Source organism: Nelumbo nucifera, chromosome 6, assembly GCF_055504915.1.
Source record: "Nelumbo nucifera cultivar China Antique chromosome 6, China Antique-T2T, whole genome shotgun sequence".
In the NCBI taxonomy this organism is placed as follows: domain Eukaryota; kingdom Viridiplantae; phylum Streptophyta; class Magnoliopsida; order Proteales; family Nelumbonaceae; genus Nelumbo; species Nelumbo nucifera.
Window position 1 is genome coordinate 21511702 of NC_142654.1, and position 13476 is coordinate 21525177.

Consider the following 13476-nt stretch of genomic DNA (forward strand, 5'->3'; position numbering starts at 1 on the left):
AACTGTATGCTGTCATCTTCAAATATGAGGTGAAGATGATTTGCCCTTTCTTTAGAAACTTTGATGATTTAATTGTGCCTTTTATCCCTTATAAAATAAATGTGCCTTTTATCCAAATTCATGGGTTTCTGTATTGCATCATAACAGAGGATAATAGTCTAAGGTGGCAGCACTCCCCTTGTCTAAGATCCCTAGCGGAATTGTGTTAAAATGTATTAAATTGTTTATAGTTTAGGAAAAACAGCACTTTGTAAAGGTAAAATTATCATTGAGAAAATTCTCATTCTGCTTAACAGAACAGCCTCACAATGCTCTCATGAATGAGATTTCATGTTGAAGATGCAATTTTCAGACATTCAATAGTCAAGCTTCAAGGGGACATTTTTTTTATCCAAAACGCATTGAGAGACTCATCCTTAGTTAAAGGTCCTTATAAAAAATTTCTGTCTTCAAGTTAATGCAAAGTCCGGATCTCCTGAAAGCAAAAACTCCAAGCACGGCATCCAGTCTCACATTGGGAATATCTCCCATACATGTATGTTAAATTCATGGGGAGGTGTTTGTAGAGTTTTTGCTTTCATGAGATCCCATTACCTGTCTTATGATTCACACCATTAGAGACCTAGTAGCCTTGAGAGGTAGGTATTCTTAAAGTTCTTAACAAATATATTTTCTATATTTTATTTGAACAGAATGTTGCAGATAATCATTGCATTTATTTCTTTAAGTGAAATTAATATATCCATAAATAAAGATAGCCAGTGTGGAAAGGTGATGGCACATAGCCATCAGAAGTTTTCAAGTTTCCGGCAAAGGTGATGGTACATGCCTCAGCATAAATTGGAAACATCTTTCTTCTATTTTTAACAATCAGGATAAACTGTTTCCAATCTGGATAGTTAACATCAGGTCATCTCATATAGACTTAACCAAAAAACTAGTTCTTTATCACTCCAAGTAAGAGGCTTATCTGAACAGAGTGAACTGTTCTTTTTTAAATCTGGCTAGAGATAGGTTACTCCTTTTCTTTACATCTTCAGTTATATTTTCACATAAATATCTATAAACTGCTGGCTATACATGCAATAAATATAAGCTTCTTTTTCTCTCCCGATTTGTATTTTAGCTGGACCCTATACTTGCCAAGAACTTAGGTATGCTTTGGTCTGTTCTTTTTGTTTAACTAGATGTGAGTGATGGCTATAGAGTTAAATATTGGTACTGACATTTGGTGGGGAAAAGTTCTCTTCTTTGGATTAGCCATGCCTTTTTAATATTTCTACAACTGGAGATTCCACTGCTTCTGATGTCATCTCTTTTGTTCCAAATGGCATTGCACAGGGCTTTGACTTTGCTAGGAATATTAGAGGATTGAGGAGGTTGCTTTTCTCCTAAATTCCTTTAAATTTGTTGTTCTATCACCTTTAAATTTGATGATAGGATTTGAAGCCCTGAACCAGGTGGTTTTAACTCAATCCTTCCTTTTCTACATGGCCTCCTCTAAAAGTTCTACCCCATTCCCATATATCTCCAAGGGCAAGGGGTTTTGTTTGGGAAGCTACCATTTGGGAAGGTGAATATATGCATTGTGCTTCAAAGGAGAAGGCCTAATTACAAATACCTCCCCTTTATGCATATATACAGGATGGAGAATCAATTAATTATTTATTTCTCCATTTTTTGTTGTCTTGGACATTTGGAAATAGTTCTTACGTATCTTAGACTGGGATTGGATCTGCCTCTCAGCATATCAAATCTTCTTCGATATCAGAAATGAAATGGTTGGGTGTTGGAGAAAAGTCTTCTGGTGGAGCATGATTCATGTAGTCTTCTAGGCCCTTTGAGAAAAGGAATAAAAACAAGGTGCCCCATGCTTCTAAGAATCTTATTATGAATAACCGTTAGTGTTTTGTTACGAAAAGAGTTCAAAGGTATCAACATTGATGGAGCTATGAGATTTGCAGCAAGTTGCTAGATATCCTTCAAACCTTATTTTCTCTTACTCATGAGGTGGTTTGACCACTTGATGTATTTCAGACTTCTATAGAGGATACATCAATTCAATTTCTGGAGACTAAACCAAACGGTTGAACGAGTTAACCTATAATCTTCCTGGGTCCTGGCTATTTGATGGTCCTGGTGAGCTTTCAACATTGGTTAAGTTTAAATACTAGGAAAAATTATAAAATTCTCCAGTGTTTTGACCCTAACATAAATCTGACCTATAGTTTTGAAATAAAGGTGCAAATACCTCCCTTATTAGCATTTCAAATGAAAAAAAGCACATTGCATTAGATTTTTAAAATACAAGACTTACCCTTGACCAATTTCGTTCAGATATCCATTTGCTAACATACCCCAGAAAAAATAGATTCATTTTTCTTATTTCACTTCAGCCTTTATCCTTTGAACAAGGCAACGGCAATGAGTAGAGAGATAAAGTGATGAAGGGTAAAGTTGAAATTTTAGTTAAATTGTGTACAATAAGTGCTGATAATGATAATGAGGGCAGATGCAAATCATGCAATGTCTTTTTCACATGAAAGTTAAAGGAACATACGTAGTTGCACTTTTTTTTTGTTTAAATCATAGGAGATGTTATTGTTAGTGTCAAATCACAGAAGTTTATTGTCAGAAAATCAAAGGAGGCTTTTATAATTTTCTTAAATATTAAAATACCCATAAACTGATGGTAATGGTGGTAGTAGCAATTTGTATGACTCGGTGGTCAAGCAAGGTTTTCTAGGGTTGACTGAACTGTTAGCACACCCACCCCCCTCCCTTTTTTTTTTTTCTGTGTGTTCATGGCCTGGTGACCTCGTGTGGCTATTCTAGTGTCACAAGTCAATGGTTTAACCATCGGGGAGGGAGTACGTCAACACATATGTATGTATAAACATTTATCGTATCAATTAAATAATATATAATTATGTTTCTTATGCAATATATGTATATAATTGATTTATATAAGGTCTAATTTATATTTTTATTTTAGTTTTTAATTTTTATAAATAAAAGGATAAAAATGAAATTTGAGGCCAAAATCTGTTTTTTTTTTGTTTGGCAAAAATAGTGGGCGAAGGCGCCTTTAATATGGCTCCTTAGGAAAATAGATAGATCTCAAAAAAGATTACCCTAATCTAAAAACTGAGCATAAAATTGTGACTTACAAAAATTTCAATACATTTTAATGTGTAACCCGTGACCTGGTGGCTAGGTTGAATGGGTCAATGGTTCAATTGTTTTCGTCGGTAGATCTTTGACCATTTAGGGAATTTGTAGGCTTTAGGAAAATTGGACCTAAAAAAGGGCTGGATGGCAGTTCAAACAATTTAACATCTAGTTCAACTGTTCAATGGCGGGTTAAAAATATTGGACTACAAAATGGAGGTAGCTCATCCCCATACCCATAATCTCCAACCTTGATGGCAATGAGATTTGACCTTGAGTCTCCTCTTTGATCAGTAGGGATGTTCAAATTTGGATACCAAATTGAATGAGCCAATTTGATTTGGTTACTTTGGTTTTCGGTTCGGTTCGGTTCGGTTTAATTGGGGGATTTTAGAAATATTGGTTTTTAGTTCGTTCAAGAAAAAAAATCAACAGAACTGAACCAAAAATTGAAAATAAATACATATTTATATTTTAATTATAAATATTGATATTAATAATAAATATAATATATACTTTATTTAAAAACGTTGATAAATTTTAAGAATAATTATTAATATAAACATAACATACATTTATATTTCAATTAACCAAATTCATGAAACTGGTTTAATCAAAATGTCGTTAGGTTTTATTTTTGAATCGAACCAAACTGAACGAACCGAATAAACACCCCTAATGATCAACCAGAGACACTAGCAACTAAGCCACCACTAGTTGGTGCAATATAGAGGTCTAAGTACATCAGAATCTTCCACTTATCAATTTATTTCAGAGGTGGTATATTGGTGGGGCTGACGTGGACACCAAGTTGATGAATGCTAATATTGGTCACATAGTCCTTCCATATGTCAAGATTGATCCACATTGAGAAAACTCTTGATTGACCCGATCAGTGAGCATTGTCGATGCTTGTAATTGTCAGAGATAGGGCTGACTTTAAGCATGATACTGTTGATGAGGAGCAATGTTTACAATCCGTTGTTAATTCGACTGGTCGAATTGTTTGAACCGTCACCTAGCTATGATTCTGAGTCTAATTCTCTTAAAACTCGGTGATTGATTAAAACTGTTGGCCTAATAAAAAAATAGTCCGACTTTTTACTTTTATAAAACCTCCTTTTTGGCTTCAAATCACAATTCTTAATATTTTTTACAAATAAAAAAAAATTAAAAATTGAATTTTACAAATAAATTAAATATTAAATAATAGATATATTATATGTAAAATATAAGTATGCATTATTTATTAATAAATATATGTTTACACACACAATTTGGCCTTTGGGTGACATGGCATGGTCTGACCCATTCAACCCAAATGGCCAAAACAGTGACCCATGACCTGAAGGCAAAAATAATTTGACCTCCGGGTCAGTTTTTAAAACACACTGGTAGGGAGTTGAGGATTCCACTCCAACTCATAGGTATATACTTAGGTTGTATTTAGTTTGATAGAAAATAAAAGGAAACAGAAAATTGAGAGTTTTTATTGGAAGTTCACAAATTCACAAAAATGCAAAATTTTTGAAGGATAACACAATTTATCATCATCATTAAGGGTGTCAATGGACTGGTTTTGGATTGGACCCCATCCAATCCAAAATCAATTTGGATGGATTAGACAAACCAAACGGTCCAAAATATTTATTAGATTGAACAAATTTATATTGGATTGGGTTGGATTAAGCCAATATCAGGTCCATTGATATATATATCAATAGACCAGGTTTGGGTTGAAATCAATCTAAATCAAAATAAATTTGAACAGATAAAACAGACATTGAATTGAATTGGACCGATCCAAATTGGTCCAAAACATTTATTGGATTGGATTGGACCTATTGGACCTGGTCCATTTATAATGGATTCAGATTGGACCAAATCCAGTCCAATTGACACCCCTATTCATATCATTCCTATCTAAGCAAGTTCACAAATTTTCTAAGGATGACATAATTCATCACCATCTAAGCCTTCCCCCAAGCATAAAAGGTTGGGACATTTTGGACTGATCCAATCCAATGTCTAGACCATCCAATCTATTCAAATTTGTTTTAACTTGGATTAATTCTAACCCAAACCTGGTCCATTGACACCTATATTCTTATCTTCTATCAATGGACCAGATATTGGGTCAATCCAACCCAATCCAATATAAATTCATTATAGATGGACTAGGTCCAACCCAATCCAATAAATACATTGGATCATTTAAGTCTGGACTGGTCCAACTCAATGTCTTGTTGGTCCGTCCAATCCATCCTAGACAGGATCCAATCCAAAACCAGTCCATTGACACCCTTTGATTCGAGGTTAGTTCTATTTAATTCCAATCAGAACCTGCCCATTTGCTCACCCCTACACCTAGGCCATAAAGTTCTAGGTATGGGCACAGTTTGATGATAGAAGAGAATGGATATGCAAGTCAGGTTGCTTGGTAAGCCTTAAGAAAATTTCCATATTTAAACACATTCTTGGATCTCAAAATTTCCATGAAGTCATATTTCAAACTTTCTTAGTGCCCGTTTTGGGAAGGTATCTACGTAGCGGAAAATCCGAAAAGTCAAGAATAGGCTCACAGAAGCTGCAAAATCGGCTTTTTGATAAAACTATGTCAGGTAGCTTCTCCAAATCGGCTCAGTCAATGCAGAAGCTCTCCCAAACAGACTCTTAATTGAAAATTGAGATGGATTACATCATAATTTGGCCTTACTTCAGTACAAGGAGGGACATAGGGATGATGCGGACCGCAAAAGTAGACACATAGCCATTCCAGATTGGCTACAAGATTCCTCCAATAGGTGGATCCACCAAGAAGTAGCTTCACTAAAAATTTCAAAGGCATTTTGATAAATCAAACTATGGGTGTAATGACCCAAATGCCCCTAAAGATACTCACTTTAGCCAATCACTGCACTTCACCACTCTGTTTTGCTACCTGACCTGAATTGACCCAAATTGCCAATTTGGTACATTTGGCCAAAACAATCTCTCTCTCTCTCTCCATGCTAGCTATCTACTGTAAAACCATATATACACGGGGGATGAGTAGACTCCAGGTCATCATATCAGTATAGAATGTTGCACCTTAGGCTACCAATACATGAACCAAAAATCAATTTGATTTAACTTTCACCAGCCCTCACAAAATGGAAATTCATCTAAACCAGTAAGTAAAAAGGCATAAAGATATGGCTTTAACCAGTAACCAGCTTACCAGAGGAACCCACCAAAGGAAAGTTGATGTATATCCTTCATTAATTCCTTCTTCTCTCCACCAAAAAGGAAAAAAATAAAAACTATTTTCCTTTTTCCCTGTCTTCTTGCTCAAGCCCCTAAAAATCCAAGAGAAACAACAGATCAAGCATTCATGGATCTTCCTTTAGGCCATTTCTGAGGTAGGTCCATCCGTCCATGTATTGATCAAGAATTCAAGAGAAATGAGCTACAAATTTACAAAAACACCCCAAGATATAATGGACAAGATACTATGTTTAGTATATCTTCACATAATTAATTAGATTTCCTGGTTCCAAAATAAAAAAAGGAGAGAAAAAAAAAATAAAAATCAACAAATTAAGCATAACTAATCTCTCATCTTCTTTCATAGGGAAGGCCAAAAAAAAACAACCCATTTAAAGATTAACAAAAGGAAAAAAGAAGAAGAAAATATCAGAATTTAACAATTGAGTTTGAGTTTAAAAGGAGAGAAAAGGCAATGAAACAATAATGGTGGTGATGGTGATGGTGGTTTAGCCTCCAAACTTGTTGTTTTCTTTCTCCAAGCCTTCAAAAAAGCTTGCCAGAATTTTCATGGCGTTAACCTGGCATTGCAGAGACAAAATGTAACAAGCTGTCTTTTCAAACAGCTTCTCTACCCCAAGTGACTCACCTCCAGGAACAATCCTCTGAAGGGTGGTGATCCTCCTCTGAATCCCAACCTTGTCTTCATCGCATTCTCCTGTGCAGAAGACATTCCTGTGAAGCTTGGACTTGATGGAACTGTTGCTCCTTTTCTTTCTTCCAAGCCTCTGTTGAATCTTGGAACGTCTTCTCCGGTGGGGGCCATTGGAGGACTGATGATGGAGTATGTGGCCCATCTCAGTCCTCTCAGGTTCTTGTTTGGTTCTCATCTTCTCTCTTCTTGGCAATGTGGGTTGGGTTCCATGACTTTCAGGAGTCTCCATGAATGTATAATTTGGACGACGAAGAGAGAATGGAGAGAGAGAGAGAGAGAGATGCAAGGTGAGTGTGTGGGTTTATGGGGTTAAATTATTGTTGAGTTCTGGAAATGTCAATGCCAACGAAGCTGGGCCCACAGAGTTTTGGCTTCCCAATCACTGTTTTTGGATCACTTCTGAATTCATGACATACCATTTCCGTTTGTATTTTAACTTGGCTTAGTTCGGTTTAGCATTTTACAACATGGCTTGGCTCCTTTCCTTCTTTGAAGCCATGATTTTCGGGTCCTTCACCCCAAGAAAAGCCACGGCAGAAATGGGTCGGGTTGGAAGATCCTCTCTTAAACCCTATTGGTCCGGGACTAATCTCCAATTAATATTGCCAGAATTGGACCGGACCAGATTGAAAACCAGAACAAATTTACTGATTACAACCCATAAAAACCATCAAATAAGTGGGTTTGGAAAACTCACCGGTTCAAGTATGTCCGGATCCAGTCCGAGTCGGCCAAGGAAAATTGAAAGAGAGAGAGAGAGGGGATTAGGATTTTGAATGGAACAAATTGGCCATATGAATTTATTTTTACCATCCAAATTCTATGATATAGAAAAAAAACAAAAACATTTTCTATGTAAAATAAATGCTGCTTTATGCTACTAGAAGTTGCACCGCATGCTGTTGAGTGGTACAATTTAATGTTACCATGTGCTGATGAATATGAGATATTGGATCCTTCTATTAGAAACCTTGGGCGGTGTTAAGAAAAATATCAGAGGATGCAACTTGGTGTAGCTGGAGGTGCAACTTGGAACAGCGCATGATGCTTGTTGGAATGTTTGGCTATTTATCAACAACAATACAGAAAAAAAAGGGTATCTTGGATATTTATGTGCTTTACTTGTTATTTGCTCCATTTATTTTAAAAATATAAGATCTAACCAAATTAATATCTAAATTAAAATGGACTTTTCCATCATTGGTTAGTGAGTTTTTATTATGAGATCACTTCATCTAAACCCTTAAAAATGCAAGAAATAATCGAAAAATATGAAGGGTAACACCCCTTCTAAAAACAAACAAACCAAGAAAATTTTAAACATTTTCCAAAGTTAAATGGCTTAAATTTGCTCAAGTAAAGGGTAAAAGCAAGGGAAAAGACAAAAACTTCTTATACAAACAAACATAAAATATCTTCTTCTTTTTTTAAATAATGTACCATTTTTTCTTTTTTTAAATATATGAGGAAATATCCAATCTTTAATGCAAAATAAATGAAAAAGCATAAAATATAATAGAGAATTTAATTTGTGAATGCTAACCATTGTTTCATTGACTTTCTTTTAAGTTAAAAAATGACTTCATATAGAGTTCGTTTTATCCAGCACAATGATTCACTCGGCTAAATACTTATCATATGACTATTTTATCCATTAAAATATAAAGTAATAAGTCATTCGGTTCAACCACCACTAGTCTCATTTTCATAGGGTTGCAAATGGATTAAATATGATCCAATCCGGTCTGAAGTCCAATCTTATTTTATTGGATTTCGATATCCTCGCTTTAGATTATTGGATCGGATCAAAAAATCAGATCTAATTAAAAAATTGGATTGAATTTAGATCCATATCTAATTCAGATCAAATTGGACCTATAATTCATCAGATTAAAATTGAATATATCTTAATTCATATGGTTCAATTATGGGAGATGTATCAAATGCATGGGCGGATGCATTTGTGGGACATGTGTGGAACACGCTTTGTGGGGAGACCATCTGAAAAAGTCTCCTGAACCTCTTGATTCCATCACTTTGCCCCCATCATTAACTCTCACATATTTCCCTCAACTTTCTTTCAATGAAATTCATTTTAAGAATGCTTTGAGAATGGATATTAGAGGTTTAAGTGTTACCACCCTCAAGTACAAAATGGGTTATATGTAATTTTCCCTTATTTATAAGGCAATCAACAGATACCCTTTGATCATTGTCCACCAAAAAGACATTTTACCAATTTGAAAAATTCAATATATCGGTGATCCTAAAAATACATATGTATCATACAATAGGCATCAACATATTAGGACATTAAAAAAATAAAAAAAAAAGGTTTCCCATACTTTATGAAGATGTTGTTGATGTGCGACAGTAAGGGCTGAGATGGGTGTGTAGACCAATTTTGTGGGAGGAAATCCCAATTCCTTGCATTTGTATTATCCCACTTTATTCCTTTCTTATTTGTCCTTTTAATTAAAATTAAAAGAATGTTGATTATAATTACTTTTTTACCCCACATCCATGGTTACGTATCATATAGAATGTTTTCAAAAGAAAAAATCCAACCAAACGCTACACAATTCAATCCTAACTAGCCATTAGCCAAAACAAGCCATGACCCATGACTTCGGAGCCAGCCAAGAATGAAACAAGGGCTACTGGGCCACACTGAAGCCAACGAAAGCACATGCACTCACATGATCTTCTTGAAATTACCACACCCCATGTGCAGCCCCTTCCTCCTTCCACCATCTGCCCTGATCTTCATCACCCACATAAGCATGCACGCCACGTGCACCATTTATGCGGGCCCACCTTGAGCCCCACAACCCCTCCAACCCAACCGAAAATTTCGGTGGCGGCCACTTCCACTTCCACTTTCAGTAGCAGCAGCAGCAGTGATAGTAGCGATAGCGGTGGTGGTGGTAGTGGCGGTGCTCCCGAGGAGGAAACCAGTCTGCGGTGTACTCACGCGCTTCTTGGCAGCCACTCGTAGGAATAGACTACGATCCGTTTGCTGGGCATTTGGGAGTCCATATGATCAGAAAGCTGTGGATTTTCTCAATCTCATGTTGGGATGCACCGAAACACCTTTCTTCCCCAATTCTCTTTTTTTTTTTTTTAATTTCCCTTTCAAAAATAACTGTAAATTATTTTTAAATTGTATTTAATTTTAATATTTCTCGGATCTCTGTCTGGTCTTGTCGCCATTATTTTATTAATTGAAAGAATAAATATCATTAAACTTTGGACATTTCTCTGGTATGAATTAATTGCCTGAAGGGTCCGGCCAAAATAAGGTCGACTTGATGTGAGGACATTGTAGTACAGCAAGCCCAGTGTCCAATGTTGTTTTCGTACGGGTATAGATAAGGCCTAGCCCTCGCACCAACGTGGGTGGGGTTGATTATGGATCGTAAGGACTGTATCTCAACTGTCCGATTATGGATCCAATGGGTATAGATAAGGCCTAACCCTCGCACTAACGGCTATAGATAAGGCCTAGCCCTCGCACCAACGTGGGTGGTGTTGATTATTGGATCCCACTCCATCTCGTCGGAGGTCAAAGCTACTTGGTATGGTGGATCCCAACTGTCCGATTCAATTTTGAAGCAAAACCTACTATCTAAAAACCGGGTCGAACCGGCTGGCTCAAATGTTTTCTTTACAGCAGGCTTTGGGACCAATGATAATGCCCCACACCAGTTTGTTAATACATGGACCCACACCATTCAATCTTTCACTCCAGAGTGCAGGGGTGATCATTAATCATTTATATATATATCTCGATCTGGTCCAGCTCAAAAATTTTTAGGATTGGGCCTAGATTTTGTGTCCAGCCCAGCCCAAGGCTTAAGTCCAGGGTTTGAGCGCGAGCCGGGCCAAGGCTATAGTCCTTACTATAGGTTAGGTGCTAAGACCAACCCGGCCCAACCATGAAGATTGAAGTAACGAATCAGTCTGGTTTGGTCCAATTTGAGGTTTGTCAAAAGAATCCTTTACAGTGGATACGTGTTTATTAGGAGATACTATGGGGTTATGGGTCTCATGCACGTGAGACAAGAGATTGCCACGTGAGCTTTGGGCATTTGATCATTGATGGAAGGTATATCTATGTCATGGAAAGATGTGCCCATCATCATAAAATAATGGATATCATCAGAACTTTGAGTCCAACCAATAAAACAAACACACAAATAATATGGTAAACAGAGAATGGTGAGCTCAGAACTTGTTTCCCGGAGCTTGGTCGGTTTTCCATTACGGAGCATCATTAGATCGGTTCGGATCAAATTACTATCCATTACGGGCCATCATTATCAGGAAACTGTATCTGGGTCAACCCGTTTGGACACTTAGATTCTGTATCGTAGATGTGAGTAGATCCTTGTGGGCGGGAGATCCGATTTCTTACTTTCTGGTCTAATGGTCCGACCGTCTGTTCTGAACCTGACAACATAGGGGGAGGGGTGGCTGGTGTGAAGTTCATGGGGTTGATGGTGGGTTGGATATGGACCTTGTAGAGAAGTCCACATAAGATATGGATCAGTTTTAGTTTATGCAAACCCAAATTTGGATCCAGTTTGATTCTTATCCATTTGAAGACATCCAATAATGTAAGGAGGTTGGGAGGCCTGAACACAACTACAAGAGTCAAGAGAACAGGCACATTTAATTATTTAAGAGACTGCACATGGGCTCTCCGTTTCACCATACTCCCCGTTTAATAATATTGGGTCCGTGGCCATTTATGAGGTCCACATTCTTCCTACACTACATTGTCTCAAATTCAGTCCCAGGTGTTAGATTTACTAGACCAAGAAATTGATCCATTAACAGCATTCCATATAATCAAAAAGAAATTTCCTGAAAATATTTTCAGTTTCTATTGTGGTTTGGGTATATTTGCTTAATAATTTGTCTTCTCCATTGTGAATAAAGTAATGTTGTAATTATTATTTAATGAAATCAGCAGAAAAAAAAAATATATATATATATATATAGTTTTTTTTTTTATCATAGGTTCCATTGAATTGCCAGAAATAAGAGAAAAGAAAATAGAAACTAGTAGAAATCAAATAATATGAAAAATATGTAAATATTTTTAACACTGTTGGGTTTGTGGGGAAGTGCAAAGAAAATATTCAAAAATATGAAATTGTTGGTGGTGCACAATGAATTAACATAGCTGTTATTAGATTAAAAAAAATAAAAAAAATGAAAAGAAAAAAAGAGGTATATTTGATGGAATAACCCTACATTTTCTCTTACTTTCTGCTATATTTGATAAAGTAACCATCTAATTAGGGAAAAATTAGAATATAGAAATTAAAACAAGGTGTTTCTTTGGCCAGCTAAATGTATATAAGAAATTCTTGGAAAATTTTGAAAATTCCTCTTATTTTTCCAAACAAAGTGCAGCATTTTATGTAGGCAAATCTTTGTAAGTGAAAAATATATAAGACAGGCATGAGTTGGATGGTTAATTTTTTTAAAACCGTTTGAAGAATGGTATCCTACATTATAATTATTGTTGCTTTTCTCAAAATTTCTCAACCATTAATTTTTAAAATACACATTTTAATGTTTAATTTGAAAATAAATTCTAACACTGGCCACTTTGGCATTATTTGGCAAAACAATGCCAAAGGTCAGGTCGTTATCTAGTCTAACCCTCCAAACACTGGGGATAGCTGGGACAATCATTGGGAAATTGTCATATATATTTTTCAAATAAATAACACATTAGTACTAATACCATAGCATTATTGCTCGAAGAAAATGACATGGCATTGGATTATATAATAAGAATAAAGAAAATATTAGGATTTGTTCGGTTTACAGTCGGAATCAGAATCAGAATGGTCTATTCCCATAGTCTGTTTGGTTAAGACAAGAATGAGAATGAGAATTGGAATAAGTAGTGTAAATACATGTGGTCCTTCATTGTCGTAATCACGATGAAAGTATCAAAATAGAATCACATATATGCCTACGATGAACTCAAAAAGCCATCCCGAGTCTGTGATGACCTTAACAAGCTGTTTTAAACCTGCGATGAGCCCAAAGAGCCACTTTAAACCTAAGGCTCAAGGAAGTTGTGACGTAGCGCCTCGAGAGCGATTGAGCGCACAACCAAACACATCAATCATACCCAGATCCCGTCTTTTCCACATGGCCATGAGGAAACCCATGACAGGATGTAGCTTGTATGTGTTAGGCGAGAATCCTCAAGGAAAATGAAACTTTGTCCTTAAAGGATCTCGTCGGATACGTGGCGAAACCCCAGTGGTATTTCCTTGATAACCAACATAAAGATGAGGATTCCCTTTCCTAATGGG

General features: G+C 36.2%; 1 protein-coding gene across 1 annotated transcript; it reads right to left on the bottom strand.

The window, feature by feature from the left end:
* Window positions 1-6648: 6648 nt before the first annotated feature.
* Window positions 6649-7420, bottom strand: LOC104608377 (uncharacterized). The gene has a single exon (XM_010274340.3). It carries the CDS (start codon window positions 7359-7361, stop codon window positions 6927-6929), a length of 435 nt encoding a protein of 144 aa, XP_010272642.1. The 5' UTR covers window positions 7362-7420; the 3' UTR covers window positions 6649-6926.
* Window positions 7421-13476: the final 6056 nt, after the last annotated feature.